We start from the raw sequence: 20,461 nt of genomic DNA, 5'->3' as shown, positions 1-20,461 counted from the left end.
GAATTTAAGGGTTAGGTGCTACCTGCAGATTTCAGTCATCAAAGTATAGGTGCTGAGAAGACATGAGGGCACAAATGACATTGTTTCCAGAAAAATCAAAGTCCTTGCACTATCCGAATGCATCTCTGTATTGTCCCAGAACAGAACAGCGGTGAACACATGCAGAATGGTGGTGGGCATGAGATTTGGTTATAGAAGATGCACAGCATGAAGGGCCTAGGCTCAAATTCCACCTTTGCCACTTACTAATTACACGCTAGTTTCTTAACGGCCTGAGATGTGTTTCTTCAGTCAAATGTCACAGATAATGATATCCAAGTGCTGTTTGAAAAAGAGCCATTTAAAGTCATCAGAGTTCCCAGCATACAGTAAGTGCCAAAGAGGAGATAGCTATTAGAAAGAATAGCTATCATACTGATGCTACATGAGACCCAGGCTCTGACCCAAGCTGCCCTGCCACCCTGCTGGCCAGTGTCTTTTAGAGATCTTAGCCTCTCTGCTAGGAAATAGGAACAAGAGAGCAATACAGCCTACCCATGGGTGTACACAAAGGCTGCAGGGCTGGGAAGGCATTGAGAAGCTGGAAGTCTGTGGGTTAATAAGATTCAGCCCTCCTTTGGTCCTGAGGCAGATGACCAGAAGACATTACTGGGTCACAGGAAGTCTTTTGTTTTTAAATGTTTTAGTCAGTATTCTTTGCGTGTGTGGTGCGGGGTGCACCGTGTGGGTGTGCACTTGCCACAGTGTCTGCGTAGAGGTCAGAGGACAACTTTCAGGAGTAGCTTCTCTTATTTTACCATATCCATCCCAGGGTTCCAACTCAGGTTCTCAGGTCTCAGTGGCAAGCACCTGCACTGGAAGGTATATCACCAGCCCCACGGGGAGTCTTGAAACCATCACGACCTTCACTCTAGCTGATGTACAGTTCAATTTCCTGGTTAAAATTTTGTTTCAAACCTTGAGGCCCAGTTTGTAGGTAGGGACATCACCTTTTTGGTCTTTGATTCAAAAAAAATTAGGAAAGGATTTTTGGTTTTGTTTTTTGTTTGTTTGCTTGTTTGCTTGGTTGGTTGGTTTTGGTTTTCTGATGTTGAAAATCAGGAGAGTAACCATCCTTTTAAAGAACACAATCAGCCAGGACCCTTGAGTTGCTTTGGTCCTGAGCTTGTGGACTCCTGGGGGCTAGGGGAGCTCTCCTTGAGAGAGGTCTGCAGATACCTTGAGCTCTGTCTCCTTCTCCTGGTGCTAGGCCTTTTATTCGCAAGGATGAATCTAAGTGAGAGTGGCTTCCTCCCAGGGTAAAAGCTCCAGAGAGCCTCTGGTTTCTTCCTGCACTGAAAACCAGCCGCACTGTTCAAGCTGCCAAACTGGCTTTTTCAAAAACATTTCTGTTTTCCCCTGCATGAGCTCATCGGTCTGCAATGAGTACTAATAGCAGGCTGAAGAGGATGTGCCCTGGGTAACCCTCCCCGCCCTGTCCTCAAGTGTCAGTGACATCCATGGCAGTGCATGGCCACCTTCCTCTCCTGCCCCACTGCCCTGGCACTATAGCATGTTCATAGCAGACAGAAGCAGGTGGGGGGATGGGGCCACCACCCAGCGCACCACTCCTGCCACTACAACCTGGTTGCCCACAAGAAATAAGATCCAGCTCTTGGCCCCAACATTAAAGGGCCCCGAGAATGACTGGGAAATATGGCTTTGAAAACTCTAACCACATCATAGGAGGGCGCCCCTCGCTCTCCACCTTGATATGGTTTCCTGCCTTTTGGAGTAGCAAAATGCTTTATTCTGTGATATTCTCATGCCGGCTCAGTGGTTTGATGGAACTGGGTGTTTATTCTGTGTTCAGAGTTTGGAAACAGATGTTGGGGCCTCCATGGCTCATGACTTTTCTAGTTCTGTTGAGGAACCTAGGCCCAAGCTCTGGCCCTCTGGGCGCTCATCGCCGTGGGTGCCACACAAGGCTCCTCCTTGATAGGGGGTTAACCTTTGAGTTTGGATGCCATTTCTGGACCCTCATTTGCAGCCTGGGCACACTGGCATTTGGGGCAGCCACACTAGCAGCTAATTGTCCTGTAGCATCTGAACACTAAGACATATTAATTTCTCAGAAGGTTGCATTTTTCTCTTAATATGCTAAAGAAACTAACCCTGGGAGTGGCAGAGGTGGCCGCACGTCCGAATCCCAGTAGTAAGACAACCACCAGCTCCAGTCTGGGGCTGACACTTGATTTCTCAAGCTCGGGCCTCTACCTGAACTCCAATCTCCTCCTCCACCATTCTTCCTCTTTCTCCTCCTCTCCCTCCTCCTTTCCCTCCTCCTTCTCCTCTTTCACATTCTCCTCCTCCACCACTCTTCCTCTTCTTCCTCCTCCTCCTTCTCCTCCTCCACCTCTTCTTCTCTCCTTTTTTTTCCTTTTCCTTTTGGGCATGTGGAGATGGATATCTGTCCTAGTTAGAGTTTCTATTGCTGTAATAAAACACGACAGCCAAAAGCAACTTCGGAAGGAAAGGGTTTGTTTCAGCTTAGAACTTTCAGGTCTTACTCCATCACTCAGGGAAATCAGAGCAGGAACTCAAGGCAAGACGTGAAGTAGAAACCATGGAAGCCTGGTGTTTACTGGCCTGCTCAACTTTCTGTCTTACACCTTTCAGGACTACCCGTCCAGGGTTGGCACTGCCCATAGTGCGCTGTGGACCCTCCTTAATTAATCAAAACATGCATGCCCCCACAGACTTGTGTACAGACCAATCTCTGAGGGCACTTTCTCCCCAAATGACTCTAGCTCCTGTCAGATTGACCGAACCAGTAGTCAGAACATATGAGTATATATGTGCATACTCAGGTCTTGTGTGTGTGTGTGTGTGTGTGTGTGTGTGTGTGTGTGTGTGTGTGTGTGTAGGTCAGAGGTCAACATCATATGTTGTTCCACAGGAGCCACACACTTCGTCTTTTTGTTTTTTGTTTTTGAAACAATTTCTGATTGGCTTGAGGCTCACTAATTAGGCAAAGCTTGCTGACTGGTGAGCTCCAGGGATCTGTCTCTGCCTTCTTCGTGCAGGAATTACAAGAGTGTGCCACCATACCTGGCTTTTCTCAAATGTGGGTTCTGGGGATTGAACCTAGGTCCTCGTGCTTGTGTGGTAAGCACTTACTAACTGAGCTTTCTCCTTAGCTGCCCCTCCCATTTAAAGAACTTTCAGTATAGCATAAATTTATTGTGAACTGGGCTTTGTTTGTACTGATTCTTTACAACCAACCCAGAAAATTCAAGTTACTGCTCTACTAAGCAATCTTGCCTAAATTAATGATTTCAATCTGTAGGTAATGCTTATTGGATGTTCTCCACGGACCTGACTTGTAGGCTCTGGACTTACAGCATGTATTATCTCATTTCAAAGTCAGGAAGTTGAGGCCCAGAAAAAAAAAATAAATAACCACCTTGTCCAAGGCTACCAAACCTGAGGTAGAAATCCAGGAAGGGAAGTGGATGGATGCTGTGTCCCAGATTTACCCACAATGCTCCATCTTGCCTTATCACAGAAAAGAGCAAGAATAGACAGATCCCTAGCTTCATGAACTTGGGGGCTGTCCAGAGCCGGGGGTCTTTGGACATTGCTGCAAGTATAGGCTTCTCCTCAGAAAAATGAAAGTGGACACAAATGCACAGGGGCCAAAGGTACAGGGTACTGGGTGTCATGTTGGTCTCCAAGTGGTTGATGTTCAAGCCTCAGACCCTCAGACCCAGCCAAGTTCTGTCATCTTCAGCAAGTCTGAGTCTCTCCTACTCAGGAAGAATGAGGGTCACCAAGCACCCATCTAGTGCATAAGAGAAAGCTGGTCTGTCTACCAGTTAGCATCTGGACAATAGCACTTCAGGAAGCTACTTATCTGAGTGTTATGTTCCCCGATTGCTCTAGCTCACACACCAGCCCCAAGAGGGTGAAACTGATATCTTCCTTTTACAGTACAGGAAACTGAGGTAGAAGACATCTGAGGGCTCAGCCAGCATCAACCAGAAGTGACGATTCCCATGGCTAGGGAACATGGTTCAGTCAACCGAGTGTTTGCAGCATGAGCATAAAGACCTGAGCTTGGATCCTTGGCACCACATAAAAAGCTAGGCATGGCAGGATGTAGTTTTAAACCCCACAGCTAAGGAGCTGGAGATAGATAGGAGGATCCCGGGGCTCGCTGGCTAACCAGCCTAGCGAAATCGGTGCGCTCCCGGCTCATAGAGAGACCTTGTCTCAAAATAAGGTGATGAGGAGCTGAAACGTTCCCGAGTACATACACACCCATACGCATGTGTGTCCACACACTCACGGATATGTCCATACAAACATGCCACACACAAAGGCTGTGGTGGTTTCTGTTGATTGTCTCTGAACTAGATGTCAGGTGGAAGAATCCTGACTATTTCAAGTCTTCCAAATGCCCAGGGACAGCCACTTGACAGGTGAGAACTAGGATCCCGGGAAGTTAGGGCTGGCTGGTGTTCAGCCATAGCGAGTCACTGGGCCTTGCTAGCCTTAGTGACTGCACCCTCATCAGTATCTTCCAATGGGAACAGAGGCAACCAGCATCCAGTAAGACACAGGCAAGTGTCTTGGGAGTATAGCCCTGGGTTGGAATGAGGAGGCACCTCCCTTCCTGTCTCTAGCATCATCTAGCTCCATAAAGATTTCAGCAGGAATTCAGCCCTAGGCAATGTGACGAGCGTAGACTTTCTGTGAGGCCAGATAAGTGGACGTTTCAGCACAGTGCTCCATAGGGCTGCTTGTGTGAAAGACAAAGGGGTTTCTTTCACCCAGGCTAGAAATAGAAAAGAATCCCAACATTGAGCAGCGGCACCCAAGCATAGTCCGGCTAGCTTGCCCTCCCTCGTCTGTTTCCGCATCCGGCCAGCAGCCTGCTTGGGAAGCCTTGCACTGTTGTGCTGATGGCCTGACCCCCCTGAGCTCCCTGCTTCTTTCCAGTGCCACCCTGATCAGCCCAGCTGAGAAGGAAAATCCAGAGTCTTCCCTTTCCGTTTTGTTAAAATAATAATAATAATAATCCATCCTCTTGCCAGCCAAATTTCTGGAAGCTCCCTAGGGGTGCATGAATTCATGTGTCTGGATGGTACATTGGAGACTGCTGCGCTCTGGATGGAAGAACAAATGCCAGGGCAGATGGCACACAGCGCATGTTCAAATGAGCATCGGTGGAGACAGTGCCCATGTTCACCAGCGCCCCCCTCCCACTCCCCGCTTCAGGCACCAGGCAATAAAGGGGGAGGGGCCAGTCCTTGCCCATAGCGGGCAGGTCCATTTCAATGTAGAGGCAGGTTTTCTGAAGTGGTGTGGAAGGACTGAGGTCTAGAGAGCTATGCTCTGTGCTTGTGCTGTCTCCTGCACTACTTAACAACCGGAGGAGGAAGAAAAAGCTATGTCTACAAAAGATGCTGCCTTGTTCCTGCAGACTCTGGAGACCATGGACACCGGCAAGCCATTCCTTCATGCCTTTTTCGTCGACCTGGAAGGCTGTATTAAGACCTTCAGATATTTTGCCGGGTGGGCAGACAAAATCCAGGGCAGGACCATCCCCACAGGTGAGCCTGCGCAGACTCCAGCCTTGCTTGGGTCTACTGGGGGCCCTGTCTTCTCCTCCCCCTTGATCTTTCCCCTGCAGTGCGACTGTCCCATGGGCCCTGTCCCCACACAGACCACAATGATTCTTCTTCAAGGGCACTTTGAACTTGAGCCCAAACCACTTCTTTGTGTTACAGATAAGAGAGATCTGGGACTCTTGAAGGCTTCTCTATTTATTTCTTTTAATTTGGCCCAGTGAAATTCTTTTTTGTTTGTGGGGTTTTTGTTATTGTTGATGATGGTGTTGTGCTTTTGTTGTTGTTTTTGTTTGAAGACAAGATCTTTCTATTAGCTCCAGTTTGTCCTCGAACTTGCTATGTAGACCAGACTGGCTTTGAACTCCCAGAGATCCACCTGCCTCTGCTTCCCAAGGCTGAGATTAAAGGTGTGCACCTTTCTTAACCATGATTGTACTCTTCCCCTATGCCACCTCTTTTCCAGATGACAACGTTGTGTGCTTCACCAGGCATGAGCCCATCGGGGTGTGTGGGGCCATTACACCAGTGAGTAAGAAAGTTCCTTCACAGACTGTTTCTGCTCACAGTAACAGCCCCTGGCTGGGGACAGGCAGTGGGCACAGGGCTCGACGCCTGAGGGCTCCTAAGATAGTTCAGGGTGTTTGGTAGGAGGCACAGTGGATTCCAGCTGAGTGGTCTGAGTGGCTGCTTCTCTGGGACAGAGTCTCTTAATTGGGCCTGGGACACAGGAATGTTTGGTCACCCGAGAAGTGGGCTTTGCAAACAGTAAGACCTGCCTGGACAAAGGCATGGATCAGTGGCCCTCCTCGGACAGAAACAGGAAGGCTGGCAAGTAGGAACTCAGGCTAGGGTAAGCACACCTGGGAGATAGCAGGTCCCATTCCTGCAGCCTGGGACACTAAGGAGCTGAGCCCTGCACAAGTTGAGGAACTTGACCCTGCCTATCTGGGAAGCCCTGGGCCACTTCCACAGCAGCTGAATGAAGGACGACTGAGGAGACAAGGGAAATGTCACTCCTTTGGCAAGCATTTTGGAGAGAATAAGAAGACACAGAGGGTAGACCTCTTGTCCATTAGCATCTTCCAGGATCAGCCGAGCAAGCACTAGACTCCGGCAGTCCTGCATACTCCAATGCTACCCTTCAAAGCCAATCCAGGCCATACAAAGGAAGCATCCACAGAGGTGGCTAGGCCCTGGGATACGGGCACAGTGGACCTAAGCCTCAAGGCCCCTTTCTTGTTCTCTGGCACAGTGGAACTTCCCCCTGCTGATGCTGGCCTGGAAACTGGCTCCTGCCCTGTGCTGTGGGAACACCGTGGTCCTGAAGCCAGCTGAGCAGACCCCTCTCACGGCTCTGTACCTAGCCTCTCTCATCAAAGAGGTAAGGAGTCTGACGAGGAAACCGCATGTATTCTGGATAGATCCACACACCCAGGAGCTAGGCATTATCGAAAGCAGTGACAGCAGCCGGCCACCAGCTCACTATGCAGAAGGAAGGGCATGACTGGTTAGCTTAGTGACTGTGCACATGCGAGTTGATCTGGAAGCTGCTATTCCTCACCACGGACCTCATAAGAACCTGCCTCTCTCATTAAGGCATAAACCAGTAGTTAGCTCTCTGTGTTTTATCTAAAGCATTGCAAGAGGGGGGCCAAAAACCGAGATCTCCAAACCCTGGGCTTAGTGGCCATGGGAGGTGGGCAGGGTGGCCTTGCTAGCTAGCTAGGTAGTTAGTTGCAGCTGTGTGTAGGTCCCCAGGAGCCTTTCCACTGTCTTCCCCACCCTAAGGGAGCCACAACTCAGGGAAGCAGTGGCCTAGAGGGACACCTGCCAGACACACCTGGCAACATATTTCAGCCGTTCCATCATCGGCACACATGTAGTGAAGATTGAAAGAACAGGAAGAAAGATGAGCTGGAAGAAAGGCGACCGTTTCACTCCCAGCTGGACTGAGGCAGCGGGGTGGTGTACCGGTTGAGGGAGGCTGGGGCTGCTGTAACCAGCCAGGACACACCTTCCTCTCGATGACCACACATGCTTTCATGCAAAAGAGACTCTAGGCTCTAAAATCACAGCTACAGGATAATGCCTAGGAAACTTAAGAGTCAAACACTGTATCCTCAACTGACATTTTAAAAATAAAGTCTCAGACAAGACCCTGTGCTGGGAACGGCATAACTCATTAGGTTGGTCTTGTTAACAAGGAGGTCTCCTTGTGTGTGCATAGCCTGAGTGTGAGTATGGGAATATCAGCAGTCCCTTGCCTCCGCAAGTGCCAATCCTGGATGAGCCCAGTGGGGCCAGCAAGGAGAAGGGTGTAGCTGTAGTGGAGAAATTCACTCTACTCTCTCTGGCAGCTACCAGCCCTAATTTTCTAGACTCTCTCATGTGCGCAATACACACACACACACACACACAGAGCCTTATATTTAATATGCCTTAAATGGCTGGGCATTTCCAAACCTCCCCATGACTAACACACCCTCCCATTTGATATTCCTGAATTATTTCTTACTAAAACCTATATTCCATCCTAGTCGCCCTGGACCCAGGCCTACAGCCCTACCAGGGCCATGATTCCCGACTCTTACTTGTCAGCAGTCTCCCTGTCTTGCACTTCACAGGCCTGATCTTTCTGCTTCCCGGCATGAGGGTTCTAAATCTTCTCTCTTCCCTTGCTTTCCTTGCCTGGGAAATCTAAAGTCCCACCTCTGTCCCCCTGCCCTGCCATTTATTTATTTATTAATTAGAACCAGCTGTGGACCGGGACCCTCAGTGTCTCACACTCAGGATTCTTGTGCAGTTTGGGAACCCATAATACAAGCATTAAGTCAAACCCACAACAGAAAGATTTCCCATTTTACCTGGGCAGAGTAGATCTGATATTGGCTTAGCAAGGGCATAGGTGTGTGTCTGAAGAGGGGGTGATCAAGATAACTCTTCTTCCTTCAACACACACACACACACACACACACACACACACACACACGTCTCATATTCATATGTTGACACTCACACGCACACACAGACTCACATATGATCTTTCACACACTCATATAAACATACTCACAAACAAAAATGCTTTCACATACCCATTCTCTTACAGCCCCACAGACATATACATAGACACATGCTCACATAGGCATGTACATGTATACACATGCAGACATACAAGCGCGCGTGCGCACACACACACACACACATTCTCCCCAACACATCACCCCCACCACACACACACACACACACACACACACACACACACACACACACTGGCAGTCTTATCCAGGACAGCCACTGCCACCTAGTGGTATCCCTGAGCCTTTGCTTCAGGACCTGCTAGGATGATAGACTCTTCCTGGGTGTGATGAATTCTCTCACATGCCTTCACCCGCAGCCAGCACAGAGGATTAGAAGAACAGCAGTGGGGCGGGACTGCTGCAGCTGATGTGGGTGCATCCTGGCCAGTGTGTCACCCAGTTGCCCTCTGAGGGTGCTGCTTTGCTTGGGGTCTTTATAGGGCTACAACTCTTGGCCACTCCTGCAGATAGGTTTGTAGTAGGTGCTGTCTGTCTGATCCTTTGATGCCGTTTTTGTCCCTCCCAGGTCGGGTTCCCTCCGGGTGTGGTGAACATTGTACCAGGCTTTGGGCCCACTGTGGGAGCAGCAATTTCCTCCCATCCGCAGATCAACAAGATAGCCTTCACCGGCTCCACAGAGGTACGCCCTCTCTGTGAGCTGCTGCCAGAGACAACAACTGCTCCATTATTTGAGACCCACCGACGTTTCCTTGAGAAGCTCAAATACTATTTGCTTCTCTTTTTCTAAACCTATTCGTAAACTATTAGAAAAATTTTCCAGTTCCCAAACTAAATAAATAGCTAATAGAGTTTGGAAGCCTTACGAAAAAAAAATAGCTGAGAGATAAGATAAAATAAAAATGTAAAGCATCCATATAATAAACAACATCATTAAAACCAAGCGATGATAAATAAGCTGGGAGAAAACCAGTTGTACAGCATGTAGCTCTCCAAATGTTTATATATCCTTCATATGTGAAGAGTACCAACAAATCAATTAAAAAAAAAAGAAGAAGACAAGCAAAATGCTACCTACCCCAGTCCTGCCAATCCTTTTGGCAACCAGAGTGAGCATCCTTAGAGAGTCCAATAAGAATTAGACTCTGGGGCTGGTGAGATGGCTCAGTGGGTAAGAGCACCCGACTGCTCTTCCAAAGGTCCAGAGTTCAAATCCCAGCAACCACATGGTGGCTCACAACCATCCGTGACAGGATCTGACTCCCTCTTCTGGTGTGTCTGAAGACAGCTACAGTGTACTAACATATAATAATAAAATAAATCTTTAAAAAAAAAAATTAGACTCTGGCCTACAACCATCATTCCCTTGCATGGTATTAAACAGGTCCAGGCAATGTGGACACAGTTCTCCAGCTTAAAGTCTCAGGGTCTGACTTGGTCTCCCAGGTCTTTCCCAGTTCTGAGGCTCTGGTGCCTTGTTAAACTTGTTGACAGGATGAGTCAGGAGGCACACTAGGCCAGCCCTGCATCCAACTGAGTGCTCAGGTCCCAGAGAGACCCTGTCAGGGTATGTGGGAGGGTGGTCCTGTGGCATTCCCTCAGCTACCGATTCTCACTCCTCCTCCCAAGGTGGGCTCGGTCTTTAAAGGGTTCTAGAGAACATGTCACATGTCATCTTTGGTGTTTCCCTGGCTTGACAGACCTCTCAAACCAGCACCACCTCCATATTGGGCTGGCAGAGTCTCCGCTGTGACTAGTAGGAGTGCCAGGTCACCCAGCATGGTGCCCCGCTGCAGTGGTCAGCCTGGTGAGCCAAGGCTGGGTGACAGTATGATGCATCATGCCTGGGGTGCATCACTGAGGCAGGTGACCAGGGTGCCCAAAGCGTGCCTGCACACGCTCACCACATCTAAGAGTTGACAGAGCCTAATTGTTGCCCTGAAGGTTGGAAAGCTGGTCAGAGAAGCCGCCTCCCGGAGCAACCTGAAGAGGGTCACACTGGAGCTAGGAGGCAAGAACCCGTGCATCGTGTGTGCAGATGCTGACTGTGAGTCACTGGGGCTATGGGTCTCTCCTCGCCTCCTGGTGTGCATTCAGGACCCATACACACACACAATGGGATGCTTTCCTCATGAGGCCTGCCATTGTCCCCTACAGGCCCAAGCCTGTAGAGGGCAGAACATTGCTGAGCTGTGCAAGTATGTGGCTTACGGGTAGTGCAGGGTCTGCACCTGAAGGCTAAGTTCACCTTCCTGCCCCTAAGGAGATAGAGGAGGCTGTGGGGAGTCTGTACACAGGGTCTAGTCTCTCCTACAGGGCCCCTTCTGGGCTAGGGAAGGAGGAGGCAGGCTCTCCACTCTGGGCGTCCAGTTTTCTATCTTTAAGCCACTGAGGCTACAGTCTTCTTGGGCTCTTGAAAGAGTTGACACAGCAGCTGGCACACCAGAGGACAGCCTTGCTGACCCTTCAAAACATAAAAAACCATGCTCTGGGTGTCACTCCTGTGTGGCTCTTCTCTGGCACACAGCTGGGCACAACTTGTGCCTTGCCAGAGCTGGGTGACGCAGTATTAAAGTGTGTGTATGTTATTGTTGGCGCTTGTGTCCAGAAGAGGGCAGGAAGGACCACGGTGAGCATTCATCTTCTGATCACTGGGTCACTTATGGAAGACCTGAGAGCACCCATGCCATAGAGAACAGCCTCCCCCACTGTCCCCTCGTGCCAGAAATCCCTGCTGCAGAGATCAAAGGCTTCCATTCCGCGCCCAGATAAGGCTGGAATGGCAAATAGCCCTGAGAAATGATAACACAATGTGAAGGACCGGTTTCTTTCCCTAAAACTGACTTTCAGTGGGAGAGGAGAGTGAGGAAGAACTCGCTCTTCTTCCCAGAGAGGCTGCGGAGAGGATCTGCCCATCTCTGGTCTGAGCAATGCTGCTCCCAGAGTCACTGGAACAGTTTTGTATTTAGCCCTCCTGTGACTCACACTTAGGGTCCCAATCTCCCTTCCCAAAGAGCCAGTCCTGTTTTGTGTTGCCCCACCTGCTGTCCCTATACCGACGAGGGGAACCCTAAGTAGGGGCTGGTTCCCCAAGGGTCATGAAAACAGAGCCTGCTCCCCTTTTTCCTTGGGCCTCCTCCTCCAGGGAGTGCCATTCTCCCAAATTAAATCCTGACATAATGTTCAGGGTGACATGCAATACTTTGTCACTTCACTCATCCTTCCTGGTTCCCACCAGGGACCAGAAAATTAACTGATGTCTTCAGGAGGGGCCACGCTAACCTGGCCCCTGGCCCAGATGCAGGGGTGGGGTGCAGGGAGGTCTGAGATCCTTGTGAGACTGTCCTGGTCCAACCCTGCTGAGATACAGTCAGTCCCTCTAGGGACAGGAAAGCTGGGGTGGGGAGTTCTATGGACAGTTAAACTGGAAAGTGCTCCCACTGGACACTCATTAGCACATTAAAGGCACCAAGAGAGCCTGAGTCTCCAGACTTACTTAACTCTGACTTGGTGAATCTAAAAATCCTTCTCCCCGTCCTCTCCTTTGGGAAGCGCCAAGAAAGAAAAATTAGTTTCTGAAATGCAGTCATCTGGGCCCTGTTTTCTTGTGGGGGTAATTAGAGTTGCAGCTGTCAGGCCTGTTGTAACAACTTAATCGCTTCCTCTTGCCTCCCCCGACCCACCCCCAGTGGACTTGGCCGTCGAGTGTGCTCACCAGGGAGTGTTCTTCAACCAAGGCCAGTGCTGTACAGCGGCCTCCAGGGTGTTCGTGGAAGAGCAGGTCTACGGGGAGTTTGTGAGGAGGAGTGTGGAGTTCGCCAAGAAGAGGCCAGTTGGAGACCCCTTCGATGCCAAAACGGAGCAGGGGCCTCAGGTAACCCACCAACAGACATGTCCCCATGTGTGGTGCTCCTGCAGGGACTGAGCTAGGCAGAAGCATGGTCACAGACAGGATTCCCCCTCCAAGGAAAAGAACTGGCTTGTGCTGTCCACTCAAAGCTTTTCTTTAGAAGCTGATAGAAAAAAACTGTTTCTGTGAGGAAATGGAGCGGTATCCTCGGGGAATCAGGGAGGAGCCAGTGCATCCGGGGCACGAGGCTATCTGCCGTAGCCATATCGGGAAGCCTTCACAGCCTTCTTGATATGGTGGCCTTCAAAGCGGGGGAGGGGGGATAGAGAGAGTTCCCTGAACCCTGCCGAAGAGGGAGACAGTCAGGGCAATGACTGACAAGCTTGACTCAAGGGCCTGCAAGGCCACATGCACTATAGCGTGAAGTAACCCTCGGTAACCGGAGGGTGAAGAGACTCTAGGGATTGGGCTGTATCCTGGGTAGTGGGAACAGGTTTCTGCAAGCCTGGTTTGGGAATGGGAATAGCTCCAACCAGGAAGTTTGTAAAGCGCACGCACGTCTCCACTGCAGTAGAGAATGGTGGCAACTCTGTTTTTGTCAGACTCCTGCTTAGCCCTCAGGTTTCCAGTCATATCCACGACTTACTCCCTGCTGTCTATCCTAGAGGCACACTGGATTGGCACCAAATGTTTACACAGGATACTTCTGAGCCCAAAGGAGGTTCTGTGTTGTTTGTTCCAGCCCTTAGTTTTCTCATCTGGGAAATGGGAGTAAATGGAGGGTATAGCATCACCAGGAAGAACTCAGCAAAGGCAGATATGCCCCGACTGGCAACTCTCTGACCTAGAAGATGCACATCCCCACGTGATTTCAGGGCATCCTTATCAGTTTTGCTTAGCTATTCTGTGTGGATGCTGGCTGGACAAGAAATGGAGGAGGATTTTCTGTCCAAGGTGACACCAACCTTGACTGCAGCCCATGTGCTCTGTGGCACTGGTGTCACATGTCCCTGGTGGGGAAGCTGTGTGCATTCCTCATGCCCAGCCTCAACCACAAACTCTACAGTCCTGTCACAGGGTAGCCCATGGTGTCTGTGCACACATGACCACAAACCAGTACTGAATCCACAAATTGTAGCATTGAGCTGAAATAGATGGGAAACGTTTTCTCCTGACGGTTCTGTCCTTTTCTTCCCAAATCTCTGGTGTGACATTTCCGTGGAGTGGGTCGGGGAGGGGCTGTTTGTCCATCCCACCTGGGCTCTCTGTGCACAGTCCCTGTGGAACTCACTTACACTGTCTAACCGGACACTAGTTAGGATCCTGTAAGTGTTCTTTCCCCTCCCCCTCTCCACAGACCTGTAAGGTTTTACTCTGCAAGGCTGTCCAGCTGCCTAAACACTCCTGTGTGTCTCAGGCCTGTGGAAGAGCTTGCTGACCTAGATCAGGGGCTGGGGGCTGGAGACCGCTTGCTGGAACATTCCATCATCTTTTGGGTTAACTTGGCAGCCGAGCAAGGAAGCCACCTGGCCTGCTCGGGATCCGGAGGCGTCCTCTGCAGAGGTCCTGTGGGGGCCATCTTTTCTCACTTCTGGTGCTGTGCCCTGCCCTGTCATTTCCCTTCCTGCCAGATCTTCCTTCCTGTACTGTAGGCACCAGCTGACATTTCACGGATGGCTATTAGATTTAAACAACGTGTTTATGAGGGCTCATCGGGGGGAGTGGAGCATGGGTGTGTAGGGGTTCTGACAGGGACCCATGCTGCCTGCAGAACAGATGGGGTCTGCCGGTAGAACTTAGTTCCAGCCAGCCAAGACCTGAGGCCTGATGAAGTTCCGCCAATGAGCTATGTTGGCCCCCTAGGAGGAGAGAAGGGTTTGGTTACATAAGTACTCCCCCTCCCACATTTAAAAAATGTTTTTAAGTGACATTTATTTATTTACTTTGTATGTGTATACATTTGTGTATGGGAGGAGGGATGCACATGCCACAGCAAGGATATGGAGGCCAGAAGCCGCCTACTTCTCCTGTGTGGATCTTTGCTGGGCCCAGGATTCAGCTCCAGTTGTCAGTCTTGACAACTAGCACCGTTATTCACTAAGTGTCTCGCCAGCCCATCTGGGACTTTTGAACCAAGATGTGGTTCACCCAGAGAAAGACAGAGAAGGCTGGGAACTGGACGTGTTTGGGTTTCTTTCATTACATTTTGTGGGCATGCAAGCATATCGCTCTAGACCCTAACCATGTACAAAGGACTACAGTGAAGGGGTTCACTATCTCCACTCCCACCCATTCTCACCTCTCCCCACATCGGGGCTCCCGTATGGCCTTTATTCCTGGAGTTCCCCTCCAGGATTTCCTTGCAAATGTGATTATGTGCTTGGATTTCCTCCCCATCTCTGTGTGCAAGAGATCATGTTGGCTTCACTATTTGATTCTTTATTGTTTCTTAGGAAGAATCTCAAAGAACTTTCTGGACCTGAAATGGGTTTATTTACTTTTTTTGCACCTTTACTGTCTGTGGGTATTTGTGTTTGCATGCATGTATGTTTGTTCATGTGTGTGTGCAGCCATGTGCACATATGTGTGCACATATATTGTATGTTTGTATGGAGGCCGGGGTCAAGGTCAGGTTATTTCTCTGTTGATATCCACCCTATTCTTTTAGACAGAATCTGTCACTGAACCTGAAGTGCGCTGAGTAGGTAAGACTAGCTGACCAGCAAGCCTCGGGGAGCATTTGTCTCCACTTTCCCAGTGCTGGGATTATAGGTGTGGGTCACTATGTCCAGTTCTTCTACCCCCGCCCCCATGGATGTCAGAGAGCCCAAGTCCTCACGTTTTACTCACTGAGCCATTTCTCTATCCCTGGGTTTTGTTTTTTCCCATTTAATGTTTCTGGAATGAAACCAAGCCTCCTATCTGGATGTCTCAGTAACCTTTGTCGCTTAAATTCTGTCTCTCTCAGCCTGGGACAGAAGGAGCGGTCTGTCAACCCAGTCACAGTAGGAACATATGTATTTGAGGAAGAAGACAGGAAGATCATCTTCCCTGTTGAGCCATCCCCAGAAGGGGTGACCTTTTGATATCTGGATAAATACTGTGTCCCCCAACTGGGTGTTAATCTGTGGCGTGTGGCCTAGGGCACCTTCTAGCCAAGGAGAGAGCAGAAGGTGGAACTTTGCTGATCAGTTCATTCCCCTCCAGCCAAGAAGCAGTACCCAGACCCTACTGTGAGGCCCAGTCCACCGTTCCCGGGAGTTCTGAGTCCTTGCTCCCTCCTCTGCACCATGATAGGATAATTCCAATGCGAACCTACCCTAATCTGCGGAGCGCAGTAAGCAGGGCAGAGTTATCAGGCAAATACACCACCACTAGACAAATTTCGGACAAACTGAAGACACCTTAAATTGAGTATATCCGGAATAGCTGTTTGGCATATCCTTATACGAAAAGCCACCGTGTGCTGTGTTTCTGATCGTTACATTGAGCTGGGCATCCCGTGTTTACTTGTTAAATCCAGTAATGGAAGCAGAGTGCTGAGACTTGAGAGAACGCAAGCATCCCGAGTCTGCTTCACCCTAACCCTTACCTCACAGCATGAGGAGGGGAACCAGACTTGAGTAAGGCCTCAGGATGGAGGGGAGGATGGACGGCCTCCCTGTGGCCCTGGTGTTCCAAAGGGTGTGTTTGTGCAGGAGAGGACTCTCCACCCACAAGGCTCTCTGCTGTCTGATCTAGGACTTGGACAAGGACACCGAACAGAGAAGGACCTGCTGACAGTGCTGAGGGCCATTGAAAACACAAGACCACAGTCCCCTCCTGGAAGAAAGTAGTTATAATTCCCTTCTGTGTCTTGCAGATCGACCAAAAGCAGTTTGACAAAATCCTCGAGCTGATTGAGAGTGGGAAGAAGGAAGGGGCCAAGCTAGAATGTGGGGGGTCAGCCATGGAGGACAGAGGGCTGTTCATCAAACCCACGGTCTTCTCAGATGTTACGGACAACATGAGGATTGCCAAAGAGGAGGTAGGCGTGGCTACAGCCAAAACGGAGGCCCCAGGAGTCCTCCAAAGAATTCTGAGGCTCCAGGACTCTCAGAAGGATTCACAGGGCACACAGTCTCATTGCTGGGTGGCTCTGCTGTCGCCTGGGGTTCTGGTGCTTTTGGCAAACCCCAAAGCCTGTAGCAGCTACAGTTACCCCAGTCCTGTTTTCATCCTTGCTTATGGTCACTGGGTAGCCGCAGCCCAGTTCCTTCTGCAGTTACACGCACAGCCCAGCTCTGACATCTCTGAGACTTTCGGGTATGAAGAGGCACCAAACTATGGATTCAGGAACAGTGGCCACTTCCACTCCTGAGACCGTTCTTAAACAAGTATCCCTGTGAGGCCTCGCTATAATTCTCATTGATTTTTCTGCCACATTTGTTCTTGAGAATGACAGGGATTAAGCAGAGCCCCACGAAGGTGTAAATCTGCCTTTGCCTCGTACTTCCTTTGTTAGGCACAAGGCAGCTGTTCCTGTACAGAATGAGTAAGAAGGGCCCAGTCCAGCAGTTTTTCAACCTGTGGATCAAACCCTCACTAGGGACAGGGAGGAGGAGGGAGTCAAACGACACTGAGACCCTCTGAAAACAGATATTTACATTATGATTCATAACAGTAGCAAAATTGCAGTTATGACATAGCAACGAAACAGTTTTATGGTTGGGGGGGCGCCACAACTTGAGGAGCTGTATTAAAGGGTTGAGACATTAGGAAGGCTGAGGTCCACTGGCCTAGACCTTCTGAAGCATGTGAGGGGGGTGGACATGGGCTTCCCTGTGAGGGGATCTGATAGTTTCTCCTTGAGATGTTGAAAGGTCTCTCACCTCTCTGTGGAGGCACAGAGCTCTATGCACTTCTGTTTAAAAGTAGTTTGCTGTTGCTGCTGTTTGGTACACTTCTTGATGAGATGTTCCCAAGGAAGTAGAGAAGCCATTTCTAGAGGCTGGGCACCGTCCTGGCGTGTAATCCCACCTGCTGCTGAATCACACACAAGCTCCCTTCAGACTCTCCTCTAACTGGGCAAACGTGCAGCCTCTCTCTGCTCTTCTTTGCTGGATGACTATTGTGTCAATCTGTCCCCTGGGACTCACTATAGAAATAGTTTAGGTATCTTTATTAAGTGACAGAAAAAGACACCAGGAATGAGCCGAGCGTGGTGACTCCTTTAATCCCAACAGCACTCAGGAGGTAGAGGCAGACAGATCTCTGTGAGCTTGAGACCAGCCTGGTCTATAAGAGGGTTTCAGGGCAAGCAGGACTGTTACAGAGAGAAATCCTGTCTCAAACAAAACAAAACAAAACAAAACAAAACAAAACAAAACAAAACAAAAAACAAGCAAAGAAAACCCCACCAGCGTTTATTCACTTGTGAACACCCTTCCAGAGAACTTTCCAGAAAGCTAGCCAATGCTTTCCTTTGGTACACTCTGCTGTACATGAGTCTTCCCAGAAAGCCAAGGCTGAAGGTTCTCAGAAACACTGCTGGCATGAGGGGACATAAATACAATGTATATTTTGGATTATCTTTCAGATTTTGTTCCGTCTGAATCCCCTATTCAAATTTCAGCCGTCACACAGTTATAGAGGTCTCTGGGGTACTTTTTCTTGGGAGGAGGGGCTCTCAGACTGTGGAAAGCCATAAAAGCTGGGGTGTCTGCTTAGGGCCCGCAGCCCCATCCTCACTCACGTATCTCCCTCCCTGTAATTAATCACAGATTTTCGGACCAGTGCAGCCGATCCTGAAGTTCAAAAACCTGGAGGAGGTGATCAAGAGAGCGAATAGCACCGACTATGGACTCACAGCAGCAGTGTTCACCAAAAACCTGGACAAAGCACTGAAGCTGGCTGCTGCGCTCGAGTCGGGGACAGTCTGGTGAGCCGAGCACACACACTGAGGCCTTTGTGTTGTCTGAGCAACCAGCTTACTCATTTCACTTTCCCAGTTTCGTCAACAGAGGTTATGTGATGTGCTCTCACTGTTAAGGGTTCTGTTGATCGCCCTCTGAAATGGATACCCTGTGGCCTTAAGTCTTGCATGTTTCACATGAAGAAATCAAGGCCTAAAAAATGAGCTGGAATGACTGGTCCAGCATTACACAGCTAGTGCAGTTGACTCTCAGTGTTGAACTGCAGAGAAGTATTTCCTTGCTGAGAGACCCAACTCGATGGCTACTCAAGTGCTTTGTATGTGCAGGTAGCTTAGGCACATCTTCCAGATGGCTGGCTGGCTTGTATTATCCATTTGTCTGTCTGTCTGTCTGACCATCCATCCATCCATCCATCCATTCATCCATCTATCTACCTCATTATCTAGCCATCCATCCATCCATCACCCATCCATCCATCCACCCCCCCCATAATACATACATACATACATACATACATACATACATACATACATACATACATACATTGATCTATGTATCCCATGCTGTCACTCTGACCAAGGACCTGGAACATGCTAGAAAAGCATTTTAGCACCAAGACACACCCCATCCTCTCCTGCATGCACCTACGTGTTTTGCAACACCTAATACAATGCTGTGTTGATATTTGTTGTACAACATTGCTTAGGGAGTAGTGGCAAGAGAAAAAAATAATTCTGCACAAAAACTTTGGGTTTGAAGTTGGTTGAATTTGAGGGTGCAGAGCCTGTGATTATCATGGGTCACTGGGCATAGCCGAGGAGGCTCCAAAGCCTGGACCCTTGACACACTGTGTCACACCACCTCTCTGATTTTGTCTCTGATGGATTCTAAAGTCCACAAATAACAAGCTGCAAGGTATGGACATGTATCCTTTCTCGCTGATAATTTTGCAGATAGATAGATAGATAGATAGATAGATAGATAGATAGATAGATAGATAGATAGACTCATGCCCATCTTCCGGATGGATCAGATGAGACTTAAGGAGGTTGAACAAGCTTAGAGTCACACAGTCTAGGAAGCAGAGCTCTGAGGTCAGACCTGCATCATTTCATCAGCTAACTCATCCCCTAGCTCTCCTCCTCAGTATATTCCAGTTGTAGTTTCTGGCAGGAAGAAGAGGAAGCAAGGGTAAGGAGCACACAAGGAGTGTGCTGTGCTCAAGCTATTGAAGTACATTGGGCATCATGATGCTGCAGTGTCTTAAGATACAGGGGAGTGTTCTCCGGGTAACCCGGGCATCTTTCGTTCTTGCTCTAGGATCAACTGCTACAATGCATTTTATGCACAGGCTCCATTTGGTGGCTTCAAAATGTCTGGGAATGGCAGAGAACTGTAAGTATTTCTGAACCCTCACTGTCTCCTCTGCCATGAAGGCTGGTGGTCCCTCAATGGAGGCTGCTCCAGATCTCTCACTTCTTCCCTCCCCCCTTCCCATCCTTGCCTTCTTCTAAGCCCTACAACCAACCTGTAGCCTCAACTTCCTCTCCTGCCCAGTGCCATCACCCTAGGGACATTCTATAGTTCTTAGGTCTAGGCTAGCTGGATGAAGATGTGGCAATCGACACTCTTATGACACACATTTATCTCTACTTTGGGTAGAGAAAACAGACTGGCTCAAGTCAGGCTCTGAATCTGCCCAGTTTTTCTTTCAGAGCCTGGCACAGGCTTTGGGGACATAGATGGATGATTCTGATTCCTCTTGGATGCTTTTTAGGAGGGTGGGTTGCCCCTCCATGGCCTCTGCAGTACTTTCTGAGCCTGAGCAAGTTCCTCTATACCTTCCCTGCCTGTTCTCTGGTGATTCAAGGACGCACCATCTTACCTCTGGCCCAGACTCAAAGTTAGGTGGAGTGTCTCTGGGTGAAGATGCAGGGGTCCCCAGCTGCACCCTGTCTCCATTTGCCCTTACTAAGGTCCTGGGTTTTATTAGCCAGTGTGGACAAACATATTAATAGGCTCAGTGTTCCTGGGGAGCCATCTGTG

At 49.4% G+C, this 20,461-nt stretch overlaps 1 protein-coding gene across 1 annotated transcript in view; it reads left to right on the top strand.

Moving 5' to 3' along the window:
* Aldh1a3 (aldehyde dehydrogenase family 1, subfamily A3) overlaps positions 1–20,461 on the top strand; it is a 36,586-nt gene that overhangs the window by 8,980 nt on the left and 7,145 nt on the right. Inside the window, exons 4-12 of the mRNA NM_053080.3 lie at positions 5,468–5,597; positions 6,079–6,140; positions 6,868–6,996; positions 9,219–9,332; positions 10,595–10,697; positions 12,340–12,524; positions 16,363–16,527; positions 18,263–18,420; positions 19,736–19,810. Coding sequence (NP_444310.3) covers positions 5,468–5,597; positions 6,079–6,140; positions 6,868–6,996; positions 9,219–9,332; positions 10,595–10,697; positions 12,340–12,524; positions 16,363–16,527; positions 18,263–18,420; positions 19,736–19,810 — 1,121 coding nt within the window. The remainder of the gene's footprint in view (positions 1–5,467; positions 5,598–6,078; positions 6,141–6,867; positions 6,997–9,218; positions 9,333–10,594; positions 10,698–12,339; positions 12,525–16,362; positions 16,528–18,262; positions 18,421–19,735; positions 19,811–20,461) is intronic.

The sequence above is a fragment of the Mus musculus genome, chromosome 7 (genome assembly GCF_000001635.26).
Source record: "Mus musculus strain C57BL/6J chromosome 7, GRCm38.p6 C57BL/6J".
NCBI lineage: Eukaryota > Metazoa > Chordata > Mammalia > Rodentia > Muridae > Mus > Mus musculus.
Note: the sequence above shows the minus strand (reverse complement) of the source record. Positions and strands in the feature narration are given on the sequence as shown.